Raw genomic sequence first — 22,627 nt, forward strand, 5'->3', positions numbered from 1 at the left:
ATAAGATTAAAAGCAGTATCTACTGAAAGAGTCAAATGTACCATATAAACCCATCTAATTCAACATATTGCCTTAGCATCCAACCCCTTGTTGCCATTACAGAACATTAACAGAAGTGCTTTTGTTTAACTGCTCAAGGACGAAGATTTACTCCTACTCCCTGCACCATCAGCTACATTCTCCTTTGCATTAAAGTATCATTGAGCAGCCTAATCCATTTCATGTCATGTCCTCAATTAATGTACCAAATGTTATGGCTACTGAACATGTGGATTAAGACATTAGCTTCTGGCAATCAAAAAAACAAAGCAAAACCCAAGAAGGTATAATGCATGTTATGAAGATGAGCTCATCTACGGTGGGGAAGAACAGATGGTGGTCTTACAAGAGAAAACCTTTGCCTCTTTAAATCAGATTTTCTTCAGCCAACTTATTGCCTATTTTCCTAGGCAAATGTTATTCTATTTTATTTCAGTAGCTACATTTAATAAAGAATTTGCTTTGATGCAAAAGATATTGTGTAGCCCACAAGAGCTTGGTCTAGTAATTTTCAAAAGCTGATTATATGCTTATGAACCAGAATGTGGCTTATGGAAAAAAATTGGTCCATTGGCACTGCTAGGAAAAGCCAATCTCTATGCTGAAATGGCTGGGGTTTAATTAAAACAGAGGGGGGAAATAACACAACACACACAGGCATGGCTTTGTCCACACATATTTGTGATGCAGCAGCCATTGTGGAACTTGGAAAGGAATTAAAAGTTCTTTTCTGCCAACAAAGAAGCCACTAGATTCGGCACAGCAACAGAACTCAATCTCCCACATACATTAAGGTTACCTTAAACACCCAGGAAATTGGTCATCATATTAAAGAGTTTCTCTTGAAATATAAAGTATGAAATAAATGATCCCAACAGCAGGGACACAAATGGTGATCTAAGTTGTCAAAAATTCACAGGAGAAAATGGACAACTTGGCGAACCCTTACTTAAAGTATTTAACAAACTCTCTTAAAATGTGAGGTTTTAATAGCGTTGTTATGTTTCTATTCTAAATGGGGTGATAAGCATTCGAGCCGATATGGAACACACTTCTTTAAAAATGCTTATTTTGGTTAATGGAAGAGAAGCTCCTCCAGACAATTACTGCAATTTTACTTTATACTTCCTGCATAGGTGTAAATTAGGTTTCTGCCTACTAGAACTGATGTGATGCCCTGTTAGGAAGACAATTGTGTATCAAGACCCCAACCATCATCAAATAGTTTCATTTCTTCAAATAATAAGGATGTGGCCAAGAAACCACAGAGCCTAGAGCTTGCCGATCAGAAGGTCGGCGGTTCGAATCCCCACGACGGGGTGAGCTCCTGTTGCTCGGTCCCTGCTCCTGCCAACCTAGCAGTTCGAAAGCACGTCAAAGTGCAAGTAGATAAATAGGTTCCGGCGGGAAGGTAAACGGCATTTCCGTGCGCTGCTCTGGTTCGCCAGAAGCGGCTTAATCATTCTGTCCACATGACCCGGAAGCTGTACGCCGGCTCCCTTGGCCTGTAAAGCGAGATGAGCGCTGCAACCCCAGAGTCGGGCACGACTGGACCTAATGGTCAGGGGTACCTTTACCTTAAGAAAGACTCAATCATGTTATGCTCTTTTTAAAGTCAAATAATAATAATAAATGCTATTGTGGTCCTCCCTTCCCTGTGTTCTCAGTGAATTGGAAAGAGAGAGAGGGAAGGGAGCCATCTTTTCCCACCTTTTCTGACTTTGCAGCCAAAGACGGAGGGAGCAAAACAAAAGACTCCTACCGCTGTCACTACTTAGTTAAAAATAAAGATGACCCTTTTCTCTAGTCCTCAGGCGCATGCAGAAGATGGCTATCAGTAAGTCTCTCTTGCCACTTTTTCCTTCCCCAGTGCCTTTAGGCACTGAAGGACAATTTCTTCTGGAAAAGCTCTGCTGCGACAGGCCAAAGGCCAGTCCAGCAACCTCACAGGGCCTGATCAGAAACCTATGATAAGCCCACAAGCAGGATATGTGCACGGAAGCCCAATCCTATTACACTGTTGCTGTGGACCCCGCATCCTGAGGCAACCCCCTCCCCACATTCTCTACAATTCCTGGCAAACTTGGATGGAGGTACCTGGACACAGAAAGCTACTAAAGGTAATGTGTAAGGTTCTACAACTGAACTGCATCTCCTGGCTTGCCTCAGCATGCCCACTGATGACTAAGACCCAAGAAGATTCTTTCTCCCAAGCATTTTCTGTTTACCTCCCAGACTAAGAGTCAGAGAAGTCTGCAGCAGATCTTTGTGGTAACTATAAGCAAAGCAGTTGCAGAGGGAAGATTAAGGCTTTGTCTGCGTGTGGTTACTTTGCCTGTAACCACAGTCAGTCCAACAAGAGTATTGTGCAACATCCTTTTCAGCTGTTATTATCTAGAAATAAAATATAGTCAAGAAAGTTGACACTGGTAGAGCATGTTGGACAAGAATGTGCTCCTAAACTATACTTAGGCCAGGCCAGCTCAATCCTATGTGGACTACTAGAACTTGTTGGGGGTGGAGGCAGTTTCCAGCTGAGAATTAAAGGGGTGGGCAGTTTTCAGCTGAAAACAATAATCCTTACGTAACTTGGGTATTCAGCTTTATTTTCATTAACTCAACACTATGATACAAACCAAAGGCATAGCCCTAATGAGTTTTTTCCGTTTTAACCGAAAACACAGCATCAAGGCCTGTTTCTAATAATGCATTCAATAACTGAGAGGTTTGCTCCAAAACAAACCTACTAAGTATCATTAGGTTGGATAGTTTAACCTCTTTGAGTACAGTGGTACCTCGGGATAAGTACTTAATTCGTTCTGGAGGTCCGTACTTAACCTGAAACTGTTCTTAACCTGAAGCACCACTTTAGCTAATGGGACCTCCTGCTGCTGCTGCACCACCGGAACACAATTTCTGTTCTCATCCTGAAGCAAAGTTCTTAACCCAAGGTAATATTTCTGGGTTAGGGGAGTCTGTAACCTGAAGCGTATGTAACCCGAGGTACCACTGTATTATCTATTGTAAGTCATGCCGATATCAGAAACATAATTTGTCAGATAAGTCCCTTGTGTCATATCACACTAATTATCATGGGCCAAAATGCAATGAGACATGCTCTCAACACTGCAAATGCACCAAAACTTTCTGCCTCCCCTTCTCAATGCTGCTCCCCGCAGCATTCAGAAAACCTTCTGCAGAAACATCAGGAACCCCTTAGAGTGAGACTCCTCAAGACACGAGGGAATACAGCCAGAAATTAAAAATATCCACTTTCACCCCTTACCCCTTGGTGCAAGTGTGGAAGCAATTTCTGATCACATACCAATGGAATGAGGTGGGGAAGAGGAAAGAGACTGCATCCTGGCTATGCAACCAGTGCTGAAACAATAATAACCACAGTAACAGTTTCAAGAAGAAAAAGAAGACAATGACTTTGGTTTCTTTTCAAAAGAATTCAATGGAATAAAGTTTGTTGCAGTAAACTGACCCCATTTAGAAAGAGCCCAATTGGCAGCAAACTCATACAAACAAGCTTGGATTTTAATACCGTATTTACTCGAATGTAATGCACACCTTCTGGGGCCAAATTACATCACAAAAAGTAGGGTGTGCATGTGATGGCGCATTTACATTTGCCAGCACTTTTTTGGTTTCAAGGTTTTGAAAATTGAGGTGAGCACTAGGTTGATGGTGCATTACATTCGAATAAATACGGTATCTTATTACCACAAAAAAAAAACTAAGATGAACAAGGGTAATTTAACAATAAGGAAAAGCTACTATTTCAAATTTCATGAAATATGAGAAAAACACCTACCAGCCCATCTGCAATTTTCCAGTTTGCACAACTTTCATATTTTTGAAGTTGCTTTTCAAACAACTGTGCTATGGCTCGATGAACAAGTTCATACTGTTCCTGGGTGCATGATAAAAACCAAAATTAGCATACAAATATATAAGCAGTATATAAGACACTATTTCACAAAGTGGTGATGTCACAGCCATTTACTCAACTTCTCAACTGAAAGCAGTATTACCTTAGTCTGTACTGCGGAATGTCTTTGTGTCCTCATTTCTTGTATTAAATTAAACACATTGAATTCCTCTGGTATTTTCTGAAATACAAAGGAGCAGAAGGTTGTCCACTGATGTACTTTGGTTCAAATACTATCTAGAAGTCACAAAATGCTTCAGTATTTAGTATTTCTATTGCAATCATGAACTAATTAGAAGTAGCAAAAGAAAAAGGAAAATAAACTTCATTGCTGCTACGGGAAAAGGTACTATCTAACTTAAAACTCATTTTCAAATCCTGTTCAATTTCGCACACTGAGGAGAACTCCATTACTCCCCTATAAAACTCTATTCTAATGACTGGCATAAGATGACCTAGTTTTGCAGCATTAGATTGCTATAAATCCTCCTTACCCCAGCTTTCAACAAATTCCATGTATAATCTATGGCACAGATGGCTCCTGTTCTTCCACACCCAGCGCTATAGTGGAAAAAGATGAACACCATAAGAGAAAAGGAGGCTTAAAACTTTGCATTTCTGTTCATACCTACCAAACACTTAACAGGAGGTATCCTTGAAAAGCTATTTTAGAGTTGATGTTTAAACAATTCTGAATTATCACCAACTGGATTTTTGTTATAATCACTAGTGGTTTGTGTTTTCATATCAAAAGCATAAATCTACAAGGTTTTCTCTACTCAACGTACCGATCTACACCCAAAAATATGTCCCTCTTCAACAAACACATTGCCAATACATATAAAACAGGACTATATTGTAACAACAATCATAATAACCATATACAATTGTTAGGGTAAGCCACATAGGCATTTTCTACATACAGTACATCAAAATGAATCAGTCCATTTATTTGCCATTTCATGGTTGCCATCAATTTGAGTTGAATTAATTTTGTAATGAAATGATTTTAGAATGTTGTACTCTTTTATTGTTGTTGGCCGCCCTGAGCCCGGCTTCGGCTGGGGAGGGCGGGATATAAATAAAATTTATTATTATTATTGTTATTATTATTATTTATCAGCTGGTGACTATTTACATTTTATTTCAACTACAGTTAAGCACAAAGGGTAGTTGAAAATAAAAAAACTATCTGTGAGTCCTATTTTCAAGATACAGGCCAGGTTTACATATTACAATAAATTATAGTTAAAATCCAACTGTTGTTTAATGTGGACCACACAGCATGCTAGTGCATGTACCTGAAAAGTTATTGCTCTGCTCTGCTGAGCACCAAGCCAGAGAATAGTACAGTGGTGCCCCGCAAGATGAACGCCTCGCAAGACGGAAAACCCGCTAGACGAAAGGGTTTTCCGTTTTGGAGGCGCTTCGCAAAACGAATTTCCCTATGGGGTTGCTTCGCAAGACGAAAAATTCTTGCGAGTCCCCGCGGGGGTTTTCCGCTTCCCCCCCCTTTTCCTAAGCCGCTTAACAGCTGATCGCTAGAAGCCGCTAGACGGCTGTAGCGCTAATCTGCCAAGCTGTCAATGGGCTTGCTTCGCAAGACAAAAAAACCGCTAGACGAAGAGAATCGCGGAACGGATTCTTTTCGTCTTGCGAGGCACCACTGTATGTCATAACATCCGAATATAGGGTTGTGGTTTGTTTCTTTTCACACATCCCATGAATCGCAACCAAGGTTTGCTCTTGGCTTAGGACTTCAATCAATCAATCAATCAAATCAATAGATTTTTATTGTTTATAGCCAATGGCCATCACAATACAATATAACCACAAATCACACAACTACAGAATGAAATACATCCTTTTGAATAGTGCAAGTGCCAAACCCTAGGGATGCTGACCAGAATGTATGTTTTTTTTAAAAAAAATCTGCACATTGTAGATTTGTCTAGATCTGACATAGGACATGATTTATTAAGGGAAACAATGTACCATGGTTCAGATATCATGACAAGTATGACTCTGGCTTGTTTACTAGTAGCATGGCAGAAGCGGAGTGAGAATCTTTGGGCCGTATGCATTTCTTCTGTCAAGAATTCTAGGCAATGTGTTTTTGAGAAAGTACAGTGGTGCCCCGCAAGACGAACGCCTCACAAGACGAAAAACCCGCTAGACGAAAGGGTTTTCCGTTTTGGAGGCGCTTCGCAAAACGAATTCCCCTATGGGGTTGCTTCCCAAGACGAAAAAAATCTTGCATCCCCCGCGGGTTTTTTTCGCTTTTTTTGCCCTTTTCTTAAGCCGCTAAGCCGCTTATCAGCTGTTCCGCTGATAAGCCGCTTAACAGCTGATCGCTGGAAGCCGCTTGACAGCTGTAGCGCTAATCCGCTAAGCTGTCAATGGGCTTGCTTCGCAAGACGAAAAAACCGCTATACGAAGAGCCTCACGGAACGGATTAATTTCGTCTTGCGAGGCACCACTGTACCGTATTTTTTGCACCATAACACTCACTTTTTTCCTCCTAGAAAGTAATGGGAAATGTCTGTGCGTGTTATAGAGGGAATGCCTACGGGTGGCATGCCTGCGGATTTTCCTCCTCTAAAAACTACATGCGTGTTATGGTCGGGTGCGTGTTATAGAGCGAAAAATACGGTATTCCTTGATTTAAGAAATTCCTATAACACTCACAGAATAATTAACAGGTGTTGAAGACATGACAAATTAAAATATAAGGGATGCTTTGAATTAAACACACTCTAGAGTACAATGTAGCCCCCGCCCAAAAAAACCCCACACCATTACAGAGACATCAAGATTGGTATCACACACGGTGACAACTTTTTGACTTTAATATCTATCTCATGAATGAATATGTTACACTCACTTCTACAAATGTCTAGAAACAGAAGCACGTTTAACCCACAATGAAGAGGCACTTGCTGCATTTTATCTGTCTCTTGTACTTAAGGTAGCATGCTTCCTGTATACGCATACTTTCTCTCCTTCCAAAATAATGGGCTGGGTTTGGTTACATCTTTTGCCTCCACTCAATATTTATTTATGTATGATATTTATATACCACCCACTAACGTAGGTTCCAAATAAAATTACACAAAAAATTGTTACTGCTGCAACAATGTTAACTTTATTCAGTAATGCAGTGCATCCTGATATGTACATATCCTATAATACTACAGCAGTATGGCAATGAAAATATCAAAGAGATGCACTAGCCATAGATTTTTACAAATGTTTATGCATCCATGTTAATATGATTCTGCCGCTTTATCCTCAAGATTAGGTTTAGTACCCTCAAACTATATTGAGCTGACCAGCTGATTGCAATGCACTGTTAAACTTACATACACAAAGACAACACATGAAAGCCATCAATTCCAAAGTTAAAAAACAATACTTTCTAGGATCCCCCATTTAAATTCCTGCATGAAAATTTTAATTTGTACCTGCAGTGTATGCAAATAGGAACATCTTCATGCTCCTGGTATTCCCTCATTAAGCTGATCATGTCCAGAATAGAATCAAAAGATGATGGAACGTCGTGGTCAGGCCAATTCACATAATGAAATTGATAAACCCTACGTGTTTCCTAGAAGAAAAAAAGGTTGTGTTATATCTTTGGACAGGGGTCAGCAATCTTTTTCAGCAGGGGGCTGGTCCACTGTCACTCAGACCTTGTGGGGAGCCGGACTATACTGGGGGGGAGAACAAATTCCTATGCCCCACAAATGACCCTGAGATGCATTTTAAATAAAAGCACACATTCTACTCATGTAAAAACACCAGGCAGGCCCCACAAATACCCCAGAGATGCATTTTAAATAAATGGCACATTCCACTCATGTATAAACACGCTGATTCCAGGGCCATCCATGGCCGGATTCAGAAGGCGATGGGGCCTGATCTGGCCCCGGGGCCTTAGTTTGCCTACCCATGTCTTTGAAAGTTGGCTTGTAGAAACTGTCCATTTTGGGAGCTGATCAGGTACTCAGAGAAAAGTGAATAAAAGTGTTGTGAAATACCACCATTAAGAAATATTTTTAAAGAAACAATGAAGTAAATAAGGAAGTGTAGGAGCTGCTTCACACAAATGGCTCACCGTATAGAGCTCATGAGGCTACATTTTACGTGGTAAGCACACCACAGACCAACAAGTTTATAATTATTTTCCTACATAATGAATATAATTTTAATAAATTAATACAAACTCAAAGACTACATATGGTGTCTCTGAAATAGCACAAGTTGCAAAATTTGCTTCACTTAAAAGTTGACACAGACACTGGGTTAAAGCCCAAGTCCGTCAAATATTAAGCTTCTGTTTGTTGAGCATTTACAAATACACTCCAGCCCATTCATGGCACCCTAGGCTCTTATGCAGGGCTACTGACAACAACATACAGATAGGTTCTGCCAGAGGTAGAATTTAGAACCAAGTAGTGAATTCAGCTTCTCAGGAATCACTTAAATTTACAAGGCCTAGAAACATTTCTGCAAACTATACAAGATGAAGCAACAAAACCACCATTAAGCTCAGCCCAGATCCCAATGCGCACGACACTCAAATTTATTTTTATTATTAAAAAGTGAAGCCACTCAAGTGCCTCATAATGCACCAAGAAGCATTTAAACCACACAAATAAGCAACTGAAGGAGCATCATCTCAAAGTCAAGATTTGAGTTGAGATGCCACTGCCCCAAATGACCAAAAACTCCTTTTGTGTCTTTTGGATGTCAAGTTATTATTAATTTTAAGTATTATTTATTAAATTTGTATACTGCCCTATACCTGCAAGTCTCAGGGCGGTTACAACATAAAATCACATTATTAAAACATCAAATACAAAAAGTTTTCAGGACGGTTGACAGTTGGAGGCGTTATCCTGCCAGTTATCGCATGTCGCAAGGCCATTTCAACCCCACATTAACATGTTGTCAAAAGGGGCAAAGTGATTTGGTACACAGAAGACATCAGACTAACAATACTATGTTTAAACCAGCTGTAATCTACTTACATTCTGAAAGGCTAATAGCAGAGTTCTAATATAGTAGTCTGTTCTGACTTGCTCAGCTTCCTAAATGAAAAGGGAATATTTGTGAATAGAGGGAAACGTCACAAAATTTTAGCTTAGTACCGACAGTAGTACTTTACTCACTCAAATCTAATTTACTCATAACAGCAGTATCCACTTAGGTTAATCTTTAAAAATAGCAGAATTCAGAATCACACCATTCATAGGAGCACATGAATGAATTTTGATTTGCTTCACTTGTTTTAAGTAAAACAATAACCAGAATTTAGGTTCTGTGCCAATGTAGCATTAACCATAACTAAAACTGGAAAATTTTTGGGAAAGTCATATCTACACGGACACCAAGCCAGAGTGGTCAGCACTTGTGGGCTATAGTTCCTTTAAATAATGGGCTAGATCCAAGCAACCATGAGTGGAAGGAAAGTAACTGCTACTGTTGTTCCACAAGATCTTGGAAAAAGCTTGCACGGTGCTATCACAGGAGGTTTTTAATTCTCCTGTTTCTGATTGTCCAACGAGTGTGAGTTCTTGGTGAAGTAGCATGACTGTTAAGAGAACTTGCATGAGAAGTGAAACTGAATCTAAACAAAACATAAAAGATCCCTCCTGTGAGACTTCTGCGTCCAACCAAGAGTCGCCTGCCTGAGTCTTTCAGGTATTCTTTTGCACACATGTCCATAACTTGCCCTGCTTTTCTTCCTTATTGGTTTTCTCATTACTATGACACTATTATAATAAACTAATAATAATAATAATAATAATAATAATAATAAACTATTATAATAAACTTATAATAAACTAAACAGAACCACATTCTCAGTATAAAAGGCCAGCTTTCTTCTATGACAGGTGATTCAAATCTTGCTACTTATGCCTTACCATGGCTTTCTTAAAATTCCTTGTAACCTATAGGCTTCTGCCCTCACTTCCCAAACTCTACCATGAGTTATGAGTAGTTCACCAATTCGTAAAACACCAGCAGCATACCACTAGGACTGCTTTTCCCCATTTTGCCCAATGAAAACCTTTTTTCTGTAATAATGTTAGTTGATGTTTTAATTATTCAGTGGTCTCATTTGCGCATAATACTAACCTATTGTTTAGTATTACAAGAATGGAAGTGGGCAAGGAGTGGGTTTGCTCCCTGTCCCCTCTAGCATGTCTGCAAGGAGGTCAGAAGCTTTAGTTTGCAGCTTTCAACTGGAATTGTTTCAGCAAATCATAGTAAACCATGTCACCATTATGCCCACAAAACCAATGCATAGCTTGCCTTGTTTCAAAATGTTCCACATGCCAAGGGGAGAGACACAAATGTAAGCAAACTCTTCAAATTATTTCATATAAAAGAATATCAATTTGGCATCATTGAGGCTTATGGACCAGCACTTCCTCAGAATTAGAGCAATTCAATATACTGTAATTACAGTAAGCCCACAACTTATGCAGGGGTTACATTCCAGGAATCGCACCTCAAGCCAAAATCACGCATAGTCAAAAACCATTGGGTTCAGTGACAGGCAGGATTGCCAAAGTTGTTTTTCCTTGAACTCTGCCCCCTTTGTAATTTTAATTTTCCCCACATACATAAAGCTGAATGAAAAGAAGTTAAATACATGGGAGTTGCAGGCTTACTACAAAAAAAATTCCTTCCAGTAGCACCTTAAAGACCAACTAAGTTAGTTCTTGGTATGAGCTTTCGTGTGCATGCACACTTCTTCAGATACACAGAACTACTTTATTTTTTTAAAAGTATCAATTAGTACTGCACTATCATTAACAAAATACTTACACAAGAAATATGAAATGGTCCAAAAGAAACACCTTCTTCCCCGTACAGAGGCCAGTAACGTTCACATTTTTTCTGTTACCAAAGAAAATATAGTTACCAAAATATAGTTTAAAAATAAGCACACACATTTATGAATATTCACAGACAGTTGAATTTAAATGGGCACGGTCATCCTTGCTAATACACCCAAGACTTTCATCTCCCTTCTCAGGACTTTTTATGTGTTTCCTTTTAGAATCTGGAAGGTCCACAGGAAAAACTGCTATTTGCTCTGTTCATGCACCCACACTGTGCAATTCCATTCTAAAACCATTTGTTTCTTTACACCTTCCTACACTAAATTTAACAGAGTGGCAAGAAAATGTGCTAGTTTTCATTAAGTAACAAATGTTCAAGATTTACATGGGAATTCCTCAAGTAGAATGAGTAACCTGTATAGAGATTTGATTAACTGCATTATCACTGCAACATATTTAGCAAAGGCCATATACAAGCCAGCGCTATTAATACATACCCTTCCCATTTCAAACTCCCGACAAGCCATCACAATAATCTATTAAAGAAAGAAAGAAATGTGACTGTACAAAGTTTCCAAGAATCTGTGCTTTAAAAACCTTTCCAGGTGCATATTCATATACTGACTACAACTGAGGGAGTATACTGCCCAAGGACTTAGCAGCAGGCCAAACACTATATTATCCATGTGCCAGAGTTTAACAAAATATAAACTTTTGGGGGGTCAAGGACAACATTTGCCCTTGTGCCAATCTTCTGGGGACTGTATCAGTGTTATATACCACCCACTTCTAAAATCAATCAATCTATCAATTAAGGATTTCATCATCATGCTGTTATGATAGTTGCATCAGCATTTCTGCTTGCCATGTTCTCCTGACCCCACAGAGCCAATTCTGGGGAGGGAAGGGGGAGAAGGTGGGGAGAAGCCCTGTTGCATGACAGAGACTCACAACTATTTAGCTGAAGCTGTCCCCAAACTCATGCCCCATCCTTCTTCTAAAAGGAGCTGAGGGCAGCAAACAAATAAGTGATAAAACAATAAAAATATTTTAAAATGTTTTAAAATTAAAACCTGCCTAAATAGGCTTGTATCCAAAGGAAACAATGGCAAGTTAACAAAACATGTATTGTGAAAATCACGTGATTTCAAATGTGACAACTAGCTGACAGCACAATCTCTTCTTTGAGGATGGGGCTTTTTGTTGAGTTGTTTATATGGATATCAATACAAGAGGCTGTGCTGAAGTGAAGCACAGGTGCTCCACCGTTTAGTGAAGTCAGTCCTTGCTTCTTAATCCCTTCTCCCATTGTGAATTTATCAGCCACATGATCTGACAGTTCATGTTCCTCCTCTTCTGCCCAGACACTGTAGCTCAGGGATGTGGAGTGTGTGGCCCTCCAGATGTGCTTAGATTACAACTCCCAGAACCTCTTACTACTGGCCATCCATGCTGGCTGGAGGGCTGATGAGAGTTGGAACCCAACAACATCTGAAGGGTCATACATTCCCCGTCCCCAAGTTAGGCAAATCAAACTCTTATTGTCACAAAGACCCCTCTCCTCCAAATAGAGGGGATGTCACTGATCTCATACCACAACTTGGAACACAGCGGAAAATCTACTCCACTTTCCATCTCTAAGCTTAGATTAGAGGATGAAACATAAAACAAACTCTGGTTCCTAACTGCTCAGAACAAGAAGTGGGGGCAGAAGTTTGCTCACATCACAGAATGAAATAAATATTGGGTTAGCATACTTACTGCGACATTGTACTCCCATATCATCCTCCAGAAGTCTATTACTGTGTTAGCTAGTGGTCCTTGGGTAGCAACATATGCTTTTGGCCCATGTACTCCCTAAAATTTCAACATATAAATGCAAAAACAGTTAAAGGCATGCTTGAAACAGTTCTTAGACACAAACTCTCCCAAGGATGGTTCGACTGTGGGTGTGTTGGAAAGGTTTTGCATTTTCAAAACTGATCTATTCAAAATGTCAACATGCTAATCTCTTCAAAAACATGAATGGAAATTTAAAAACTGATAACACCCAAGATAAACCCTACAGGATATATACCAATTTACTCTACATTAGATAAGTAAACAGCAAATTCCAATACAAAAGTTCGCTGCTAATGCCCAAGTAACTGAATAACTAATAATAATATATATCCTCCAATGAATCTTGGTTACAAAATATTTGTGAAGTTTCCCCTTAGCTGCTCGCTCAACATGCCTACAGTAACTGGGCCAAACATTATTATTTTTTCAAATGCTCTGCTATTTTTCTCCCCTTTGGGTATTTTGCTCAAAGTTAAACATCAGTTCAGGTGGTTGATAGGGAGAAGGGGAAAGAAATGCCACATCCAAGGGCATTAAATACTCCAAATCACAAGTCATTTCATAGTGATGCAGCAAGGAGATACTGAATTCTCCTTATGGGAGTGGGAGTGCAGGGATGTTAAAAATGCAGTAGTGTACTGCATTTTATTCACACCTCCAGGCAATCTTTTTTAGTCAAAAAATAATGCATGAGTTTCATGCATTTGTAAGACCAAGAACAGAAATTAGCATCAGGTAATTACATACCTCAATAATTGCACCCTTGTGCTATTTTACATTACATTAAACTTTAAATTGGAAACAATCAAAAATTTGTTTTATTTAAATGTATTTATTTGGAATCCCTAGTTGCAGAAAGTGCACAGAAGTGTTGAGTGTAGCACCATTCAGTACTTTTCAAGACAGCTCAGTCGGTAGAGCATGAGACCCTTAATTTCAGGGTTGTGAGTTCAAGCCCCATGTTGGGCAAAAGATTCCTGCATTGTTGGGGGCTGGACTAGATGACCCTCATGGTCTCTTCCAACTGTACAGTTCTATGATTCTATGAAGACATTCACAAATAACAAGGACCACCACACCATATTTTAAAAATCCAATGAGTTACAGGACTGCAAAACCCTTAATAAACGTCACATAGAATGCATAACTGAGAGAAACAATGGATTAAACCCAAACTAGTGTGAGCCCAAGAGTTAACTGATTAGCACTTTTTTGTGATCTGCTGTGCAGGCAGGAAGGCAGAAGGAAGACTTTGCACAGCATTGTATTTGGAGCCTCATCCTAGTATACAAAGAGATTATGTAACTCCACATCTGAATACAGGATTATGGAATTCCACATCGCAAAGCAAGCCAGAAAGAGGAACTATATGCACTCCACCCATCAAGGCTTGCTTTGTACAAGGGGCTTCATGATTTAAAGTGGCCATTCTTGCAAACCACAAGCACTTTGCAACACAGAACTCCATGCATCCCAGCCTTGGGGACTTGTTCCACAATGGGGAAGTGTCCAGATTCACGCAAACAGGATTTAAACGATGCACAGCTATGGAATTCAGAGAAAGAATGAATGATCTTGTGTAAATGGATCCACAATGTTTGTTCAAACTGAAGAGCCTATTTTGACCTAAGCCCCTGCACCAGGGTCATGCGGATAGGTGGAACCCAGAAACTTTGAATTGTGATTCTTGTACCACCAGCCACTGCACAGGATTCCTCCACTGCTTTTACTAACACAAGCCTATCTTATGTATGTGGTAAAGCACAAGTCCATCTTATAAGATCTCTTCGTGTCTCAGTGGGTACCTGGTTCAACAACCTGCTCTAGCAACTAACCAGTAACATAGAATGAGGTGTAGCCAGTGCTATTTTTCTAGAAAAAGAGGTACCAGAACTCACCACAAACACCTCCCTTGTTCTCTTATAATGGCACTGGTGCCCAACTGAGAGGTGCCAGACATTTACGTAGCTCTGGAAGTTCATAAAATATGCCAATAAGACCCCGTGTCAGTAACTAGCATGGTCTGACAAACAATGAAGTCCCAGGGACAAACCACAGCTGAGGTGAGCCAAGAGCTGGGCCAAGAGTCTCTACCAACTGAGCTATCCCAGCTATGATACATTCTATTGATCAAACCATTGTTATTTTATATTACTGTAGTAAGAGATGCTATCTTTGTCAGTGCTGTGAATTATCCATGTGATAATCACTGCTTAATTGTGTACTAGTTTAGGAAGTCAGCCTTCCTCCTTTTTTCATTCTTTCTTCCACTTTTTATTCCCCCCCCTACTTTTTCTTTTTGCAATCAAATTACACAGAGCCAGAACATAATCACATACAATACTTTGGCATCAGTTTGGTTTTCTGTAAAGAAACATGTGTTAAGATTTTAGAAGTTTTTATTATGTAATAAATCTATGTTAATACATACCTTAATAAAATTTGCATTGATGTAGTCTGAATCTTGAGGGGGAGTTTTTAAAGTCAGTTTAACTCTGCTGTGATCAACTAAAACATAGCAATTTTAGGAAGAATTATTTTCCATGTTAACAGGTATTCTCCAGCAAGAATGATAACAAGTTCTTACCCAAGAATTCTTCCACTGTATCTAGGCACTACTTTAATCTACCCTAAGAGAATTCCTCACTCATTTTCAGGACTGCTTGCTCTTCACATTTCTATTTATTTCACTGCAGAACTCTGCAGGACATAATTCTATATATTTCCCTTAGAGAGCATTTCCTTTATTAATGAAGTTACTCATGAACCACTGGATATGAAATTCTATTTTGCCAGTACTGGACTGTTTCAAAGCATCTTTCTTTCACTTCTAGGTATCTAGGGATTAAATTTAAGCAGTTTCCAGGCCACCTTATTCTCTGAATGTCCAGTGAAAATGTTCCAAAACAGATGTTAACATTAGAAGCAAAGTAAGTTCACACAAATGGAAATGTGGAACAGTATAGACATTAACTCAAAATATATTCCCCAGCCAGGGACTCTTGAACAACTTAAATTTAACACACAAGCACAATGTCTTTGAGGCTGGCTAAAAAATGCACCTACAGCAAAGGATCTACAGGGATAACTCCAGATGGTAAACATTAATGCGCAATTACAATAATGTATTAAGTGCTCGTGTGTTCGGATAGCACATTTAGTTTTTCCAGCAACACTTTATAATTGCTTGCTTGCTTGCTGTTCAATGTTAAAGTTGCATGTTGAAGGCAATCCAAAATCACATTATCAACTTCACAGAATAGACTAACTGACAGTCATTTAAATACTAATTCTTAGAGAGAAAAAATCCAATTTCATTTGCAAGGTTGTTCTATATTTTGAAGACTTGGGGTTGTCTTTTAAGTCTTTGGTAATACTTGTTTCAAGGTGTTGCAGGTTATTTGAACTGCAGTCTTGTCCTACTGCTCCTGTTTTACTTGTATAGATATAAGCAGGTTGCAGAAGACAACACTTCCTTAAAGACTCGTTGTCAAAGTGATAGATATTCCAATTATGACCTGATGACAACCAAGACCTTGATAAAAGCATTTGCCAATAAACCTCTCTTTGCCAAACACAAAAAAACATGTAGCACTACTGACACAGAGGCCTCATTTGCGCATAGTACTAAGCCAAACCATGGCTGAGCATGAATGAACAGGCATGCTATGGTGCACAGTTAGAAAATCACAGCTGCTTCGCTCCTCTTCCCCTGCTGCCACATTGCCATGAAGACCTGGGCGCATGGTTTGTCTCTGAACAAACCACAATCTGCAAGCAAGCTTGGTTCTGGGCTTACTACTTGTAGTGAGTTTGGGAAAGACAGCAGCAGCGGAAGCCAAGTAAAGCAGCTAATATTTTCTAACTGTCCACCAGCACACTTCCTCGTTCATGCAGAGCCATGGTTTAGTGCAAACCAGACCAGATAGTTTAGAACAGGCTTCCTCAAACTCGGCCCTCCAGATGTTTTGAGACTACAATTCCCATCATCCCTGACCACTGGTCCTGCTAGCTAGGGATCATGGGAGTTGTAGGCCAAAAACATCTGGAGGGCTGAGGTTGAGGAAGCCTGGTTTAGAAGATCTGGTAATAAAAGCTACATTTGGAAATAAAGGTTATACCACACTATAGACATTGCTTATCCAGTAATTATATTTTGGGTATTTTTCTGTCACCAGCTAGCTTTGGTGCTGCTCAGATTTCTGTTACCAGTTTTCACTTCTGGGCAAGCTAAACTTGGGAATCAGAAGTCCACACAGAACTAAAGAGGATCCAAAAGTTCAGACTTCTTCAGCAAAAAAAATTCAAGTTCTATGGCCAAAATTTGATAAAGAAGATTGTCCAATATTTTAATAATGGCCAACCTTTTCTGCAACAACAACAAATCAACTAAAAACATATTGGCCGACAGTATTTTCAGTGTTTATATGTATTCATCATTTTATAGTGTCAGACTAACATGGCTAGGAGTCTCCAAATTCTCAATGTTTTATGAGGGTTTTGAACAACAGGATGTTCTCTGAGCTTCATATATGTATTATGACAAAATCAGTTTGTCTTTATTCCAGGTTCTGCCTGTTTTCCAATAAGATTCAGACTAAGGGAGTCTTTCAAGAAAAATAGCATTCTGAAATAAATGGGTATATTTTGTGAGTCAGAAAAGCTTTTTCTGCATTAGTTGGAAGGTTAAAGTTATTAAAAGATTTTTAGCCTTGGAAATGGCTTTTAAATAGATACTGGGAGGCTGACACACATACAAAGAAACATTCACTTAGGCAGATGAAGCATCTTAAAAAATACCCCCTTCGGCAAATAATTACTATCTAATTTACCTATTCAAGAGATCTTAAATGTTAACAGGCAAGATATCTTAATAAATGTTATTAACATGTCTCTCGAAGGGAAAAGACAGGCTTACATGGCAGTATGTCCTTGTATCTGTTCTTTTTCACATTTTCTTCTTTTTCTCCAGTGACTGTTGGGTAGATCTTTTCTGTTCTATACTTCGTTGATAGCCTCCTCAGTCTCTGTAATTAAAATGTTCTGGTTTAAGTTACTTTTTCAGCTGCTCCTTTTTACTTTTTCAGAAAAGTAGTCTCTGAATAGGAGTAAGTTTAACTAGTCGTCTCTACCACTATTCCTCGGCACAACTATCCTTCTCTGAAGTCCACGCCAAACAATGGAACTGCATACATCAAGGAAATATCACAAACATATGTGGAACATATAGCAGAAAGCTTTCATTTCCTTTGTCACACATTACTGTAACAAAGAAACTTCCTTTCATATTTAGAAGTTGGGGAGGATGTCCTTTTTTTCTTTACTTGACAGCATAGTGTGTTACAGTACAAATCAATCAAACCTTTATTGCATTAGCATACAGCCATAGCAGGATAAGACAAAAATGCTAGAGACAAGCAACCAAACAAGATTCAAATCATTTCAGCTAGTTACTAATGTAACAGCTACAGGATGCCGGCCAGTGCCAGGTGTGAAATAGGCTCAGGATCCAGCAGATCCCAGGCTGGCTTGTCACTCCCACCCTCAGGGGGGCATTTCAGGACATTCCACCAGGCTTCAAGGGCGGGGGCATCAGTCAGGGGCCTCCCACCTGCCTGCACAATGGGCGGAGGTTAGTGGCAGCAAGAACAAGTGAGTGGAGAGGCGCCTCTGCTCAACCCAAACCCCACACAACCTGGCTTAAGAGAGACTAGATTGCAGACTTAATCATGTTAATCACCATATACCGTATTTTTTGCTCTATAAGACTCACTTTTTCCCTCCTAAAAGGTAAGGGGAAATGTGTGTGCGTCTTATGGAGTGAATACAGGCTGTGCAGCTATCCCAGAAGCCAGAACAGCAAGAGGGATCGCTGCTTTCACTGTGCACCAATCCCTCTTGCTGTTCTGGCTTCTGAGATTCAGAATATCTTTTTTCTTGTTTTCCTCCTCCAAAAACTAGGTGCATCTTGTGGTCTGGTGTGTCTTATAGAGCGAAAAATACGGTAATTAGATGTACACATTCATGAAGTAAAATCCATTTAATCGGAAAACACACCAAATTTTTATTATTTTAAGGTGTCACAGTACACCTTATGGTTATGTGTTTTCACTACCCTATCAGAAAGATTAAAGAATGGAGATAGAAAAGGTATAAAGAAGATAAACAGAAGTTATGAAAGAGAGAAAGAAGGAGAAAAGAAATAATGTTTGTGGAAGGAATAGACCATGGGTAGGCAAACTAAGGCCTGGGGGCCGAATGCGGCCCAATCGCCTTCTAAATCCAGCCCGTGGACGGTTTGGGAATCGGTGAGTAGAATGTGTGCTTTTATTTAAAATGCATTTGTGGGGCATAGGAATTCATTCATTTTTTAAAAAAAAATATAGTCTGAGGGACAGTGGACAGGCCCCCTGCTGAAAAAGTTTGCTGAGTCTGAGGGACAGTGGACGGGCCCCCTGCTGAAAAAGTTTGCTGACCCCTGGAATAGACTATTTCAGAATGGGTGGCACTCAACACTAGTACTACTCACAGTAGACCCACTGAAGTTAATGGATGTGGCCAACTTAGGGCCATTAATTTCAATGGGTCTACTCTGTGTAGGACTAATGTGGAACTCAACCCAATGCAGGTAATTGTTTGAGAAACAGGAAATATACTGTTTCCTATGGCACAGTACAGGTTTTATGAATGCCCTCAAAGCTAAACTTCTGGGGGCTGCATGCTGGCAGCGAGTAAGGCCAATGCAAACAGTCAGTGCGGACCACCCAACACACAAAAACCTTCTCTCTCTCACGTGTGGATGTGTATGAATACAACATCTACCCACACCTATTTTCAAACATAACAGCTCCCCATATATGCATTTTCTCCCCACCACACACACAAAAAGGCATTTTTCAGGCCAGATTGTTGTGCAAGATGGGGTAAGGAGGGAAGCAGAGAAGAAGGCTCATGGGCTGTACCTGGTCCATAGGCTGGAGGCTTCCCAAATCCCACCCCTGGAGCGGATGATTTCCATTTTGTCAATTCAAAACATTCAGTCTACTTTTAGGCCATGGATAACAAGTAGATTATGAGCAGCTTTAAAATGAAGGTACCACATTTTCTTCATATTTGAGACTTACTTTATCCATGTAAAGGTAAAGGGACCCCTGACCATTAGATCCAGTTGCGGACGACTCTGGGGTTGCGGCGCTCATCTCGCTTTATTGGCCGAGGGAGCCAGCGTACAGCTTCCGGATCATGTGGCCAGAGCATGGAAATGCCATTTACCTTCCCACCAGAGTGGTACCTATTTATCTACCTGCACTTTGACGTGCTTTCGAATTGCTAGGTTGGCTGGAGCTGGGACAGAGCAACGGGAGCTCACCCCCTCGTGGGTATTTGAACCGCCAACCTTCTGATCAGCAAGTCCTAGGCTCTGTGGTTTAACCCACAGCGCCACCCGCGTCCCTACATTATCCATGTAGCTTCTATTTATTTGTGGTTATGTAGTTGGTTTTTTAAATAAATGATTCAGTGCCTATTATCTGCTTATTGACAGTAATAGAAGAGTGTTGTTGTTGGTGTGTGTGGCTGTGTGTGTGTGTGTGTGTGTGTGAGAGAGAGAGAGAGAGAGAGAGAGAGAGAGAGAGAGAGAGAGAAGCCATTGCCACATATGAGAGGGAAGATATTTTTTACAGAACAATGTACTTCCTGGTCTTAGAGTTGTCAGACAACAATGTTATCAGTTGCTGGAATTCTACTACACTGCCTAACTCAAATGACATCAAAACTTTAAATTATGAACCCACAGTCAAGTTGGGTAAGAGGAGGCACAACTTTTGGATTTTTCCATAACAGTTTTGCACTATGCAACAGCTGCTGAGGTTAAATCTAGTGCGCACAGAATAAAAAATTTCATATCTACAATTGACATCCATCATTACAAAATACAAGATCAGACTGCAGAAGCTTATGTTATTAGCTGCAACCACAAACAAGCATGTTTTAAATAGAATGCATCTTCCCAAAAACATCTGCAGCCAATTTCCCACTTAATTCTGAAAAGGAAAACAGATGTTAATCTGTTGGAAGATTTAAATTATTTCTTGAGTTGAGTCTTGACCTTAGTCCCCTATAAGAGGGGACAAATAGACAGAGTCTAAGGGGCATAGCCTGGGCTTCAAACCTGGGGTTAGAAACTGAGATATAAAAGCTAGGAGCCAATTGGTCGCCACAATAATATATCTAGGTGCATTTTTTAAAAGAGCAAAGGAAGACAAGATGGGGAATCTAGCTGAAGATGGAATAAATGTTGTGCACAAAAGACAAATTATTTGAAAACACAAAGGTAATAAAGTGGGAAAGCTGTCTAGATGTGACTGCAGTTTTGTTCTAGCAAAAGTAAAAACCAAACCTCTTTTACTCAGTTAGAGAGGGTAGTTTAACTTAGCATAGATAATTTATTTGGATCTTTTCACAATTTGTAGTATTTGGAGGGTTGTAACCAGCCACAGCAAAACAGATCATACAGAGAGCACAGTGGGGCTTAAATTGAAGTATGTATAGTACAGTAACACCCAGTGCAGTTCACGGCTGAGTGGGGATTCGAACCGTAGTCTCCCAGGTCCTAGCCCTACTGCCACTCTAACCACTACACAACACAGGCTCTGAACCTTTTTCTTTCAGATTGCAAAGTCATAGCTTCTGTGGTAGGTGCAGCCACCAGAGAGGGACATTCTGCCCACTCATGCCCACATAATGAGATTAATTTCAATGTTCTATTTTTTAAAAAAATTCTGTAAAGGAAAGCACTTCTCTGTAAACGGCACAGGAACACTCATGCAAATCTTTTTAAAAGTAGGGGGATGCTCTAGCATTTCTCAAAACAATTCCAGCATTATTATATCCTTTAAGAGTCATGGTGACCAGAAATGGACACAGTATTCCAAGTGCAACTGCACCATGGACATGTATTACGCCATTATATTTCCAGTTCTGTTTTCTAGCCTTTTCCTAATGACCCCTAAAATATAATTCCCCCTTTTTACTGCTGCCACAACCTGCATAAACATTTTAATTGAGCTAGCCACTAAGACCCTAAGAACTTGATTCTCGGTTGGTCACCACCAGCTCAAACCTCACTGATATGTTAGGATATCTTCCCACCCCCAATCACTTTACACTTGTTAACACCGAATCAGATTTATCATTTTAATGCTCATTCACGCAGTCTGGGGGGATCCTTTTGGAGCACCTCACAGCCTCTTTTAGTTAAAAACTATTCTCCTTTTTGTCATAATTTCCAGTATGCTCTCCGCACCTCCATGCTCAACTTGCATTCCTAGAGGGGAAAAATGACGCAGCAGAATCCAAATAAAGGGGGGAACATTAGAAACCTTTAAAATAATCAGCCAGCACAAGAAAAACACATTTAACCATTTGCAGCTTGTGTTTGTTTGCAAACCACAAGGTGCGTTGTGCTTCCCGCCCCATAATAGAAAAGCGAGTTCAACTGTCTGAAAGAGCTTCTTCTGTTTGCTTGCTGATGCAAATCGTGCAACATTGGAAAGGCTCCCTCTGACTCAGCATATCAAAAGGCTTCCTGAAAAAGGGAAGACTTCAGTCACAAAGCTGCTCTTTTGCAGAGGAGATATCAATCTCAAACCACGTGACTGGATAACTCAACCTGGTCACTAGGTGGTGCTCCTGAGTTACAAGAAAAACTGGCGACAAGCTAATTTCGAAAGCTGTGCCAACCCATTAGAAATTTTTTGGCCAAAGGTGAAGGACTGCCTAATAGGGATGCTCCAATAGTGAATTTTCTTATTGACGGGTGTTTAGACTATATGAGCTTTGGGGTCACTTTCAACTCAATGATTCTATCAGGGAGGGAAATCAAAGTTGATCTGTAGATCAAGTCTGAAGGTCACCACAAGCTTGTACAAACTTATTTCCCTATATTCTTCCA

General features: G+C 39.9%; 1 protein-coding gene across 4 annotated transcripts in view; it reads right to left on the reverse strand.

The window, feature by feature from the left end:
- PTPN12 (protein tyrosine phosphatase non-receptor type 12) overlaps nucleotides 1-22,627 on the reverse strand; it is a 58,507-nt gene that overhangs the window by 15,084 nt on the left and 20,796 nt on the right. For all 4 annotated transcript variants that reach the window (XM_081927692.1, XM_081927690.1, XM_081927691.1 and 1 more), the window contains 10 exons: nucleotides 17,594-17,702; nucleotides 15,107-15,183; nucleotides 12,595-12,690; nucleotides 11,331-11,369; nucleotides 10,817-10,888; nucleotides 9,010-9,069; nucleotides 7,441-7,583; nucleotides 4,471-4,537; nucleotides 4,080-4,157; nucleotides 3,860-3,958 (listed from right to left, as the gene is read on the reverse strand). In XM_081927692.1, the coding sequence (XP_081783818.1) occupies nucleotides 3,860-3,958; nucleotides 4,080-4,157; nucleotides 4,471-4,537; nucleotides 7,441-7,583; nucleotides 9,010-9,069; nucleotides 10,817-10,888; nucleotides 11,331-11,369; nucleotides 12,595-12,690; nucleotides 15,107-15,183; nucleotides 17,594-17,702 (840 nt within the window). The remainder of the gene's footprint in view (nucleotides 1-3,859; nucleotides 3,959-4,079; nucleotides 4,158-4,470; nucleotides 4,538-7,440; nucleotides 7,584-9,009; nucleotides 9,070-10,816; nucleotides 10,889-11,330; nucleotides 11,370-12,594; nucleotides 12,691-15,106; nucleotides 15,184-17,593; nucleotides 17,703-22,627) is intronic.

Source organism: Podarcis melisellensis, assembly GCF_964234715.1.
Source record: "Podarcis melisellensis genome assembly, chromosome: 10".
NCBI classification, from domain to species: Eukaryota; Metazoa; Chordata; class Lepidosauria; order Squamata; family Lacertidae; genus Podarcis; species Podarcis melisellensis.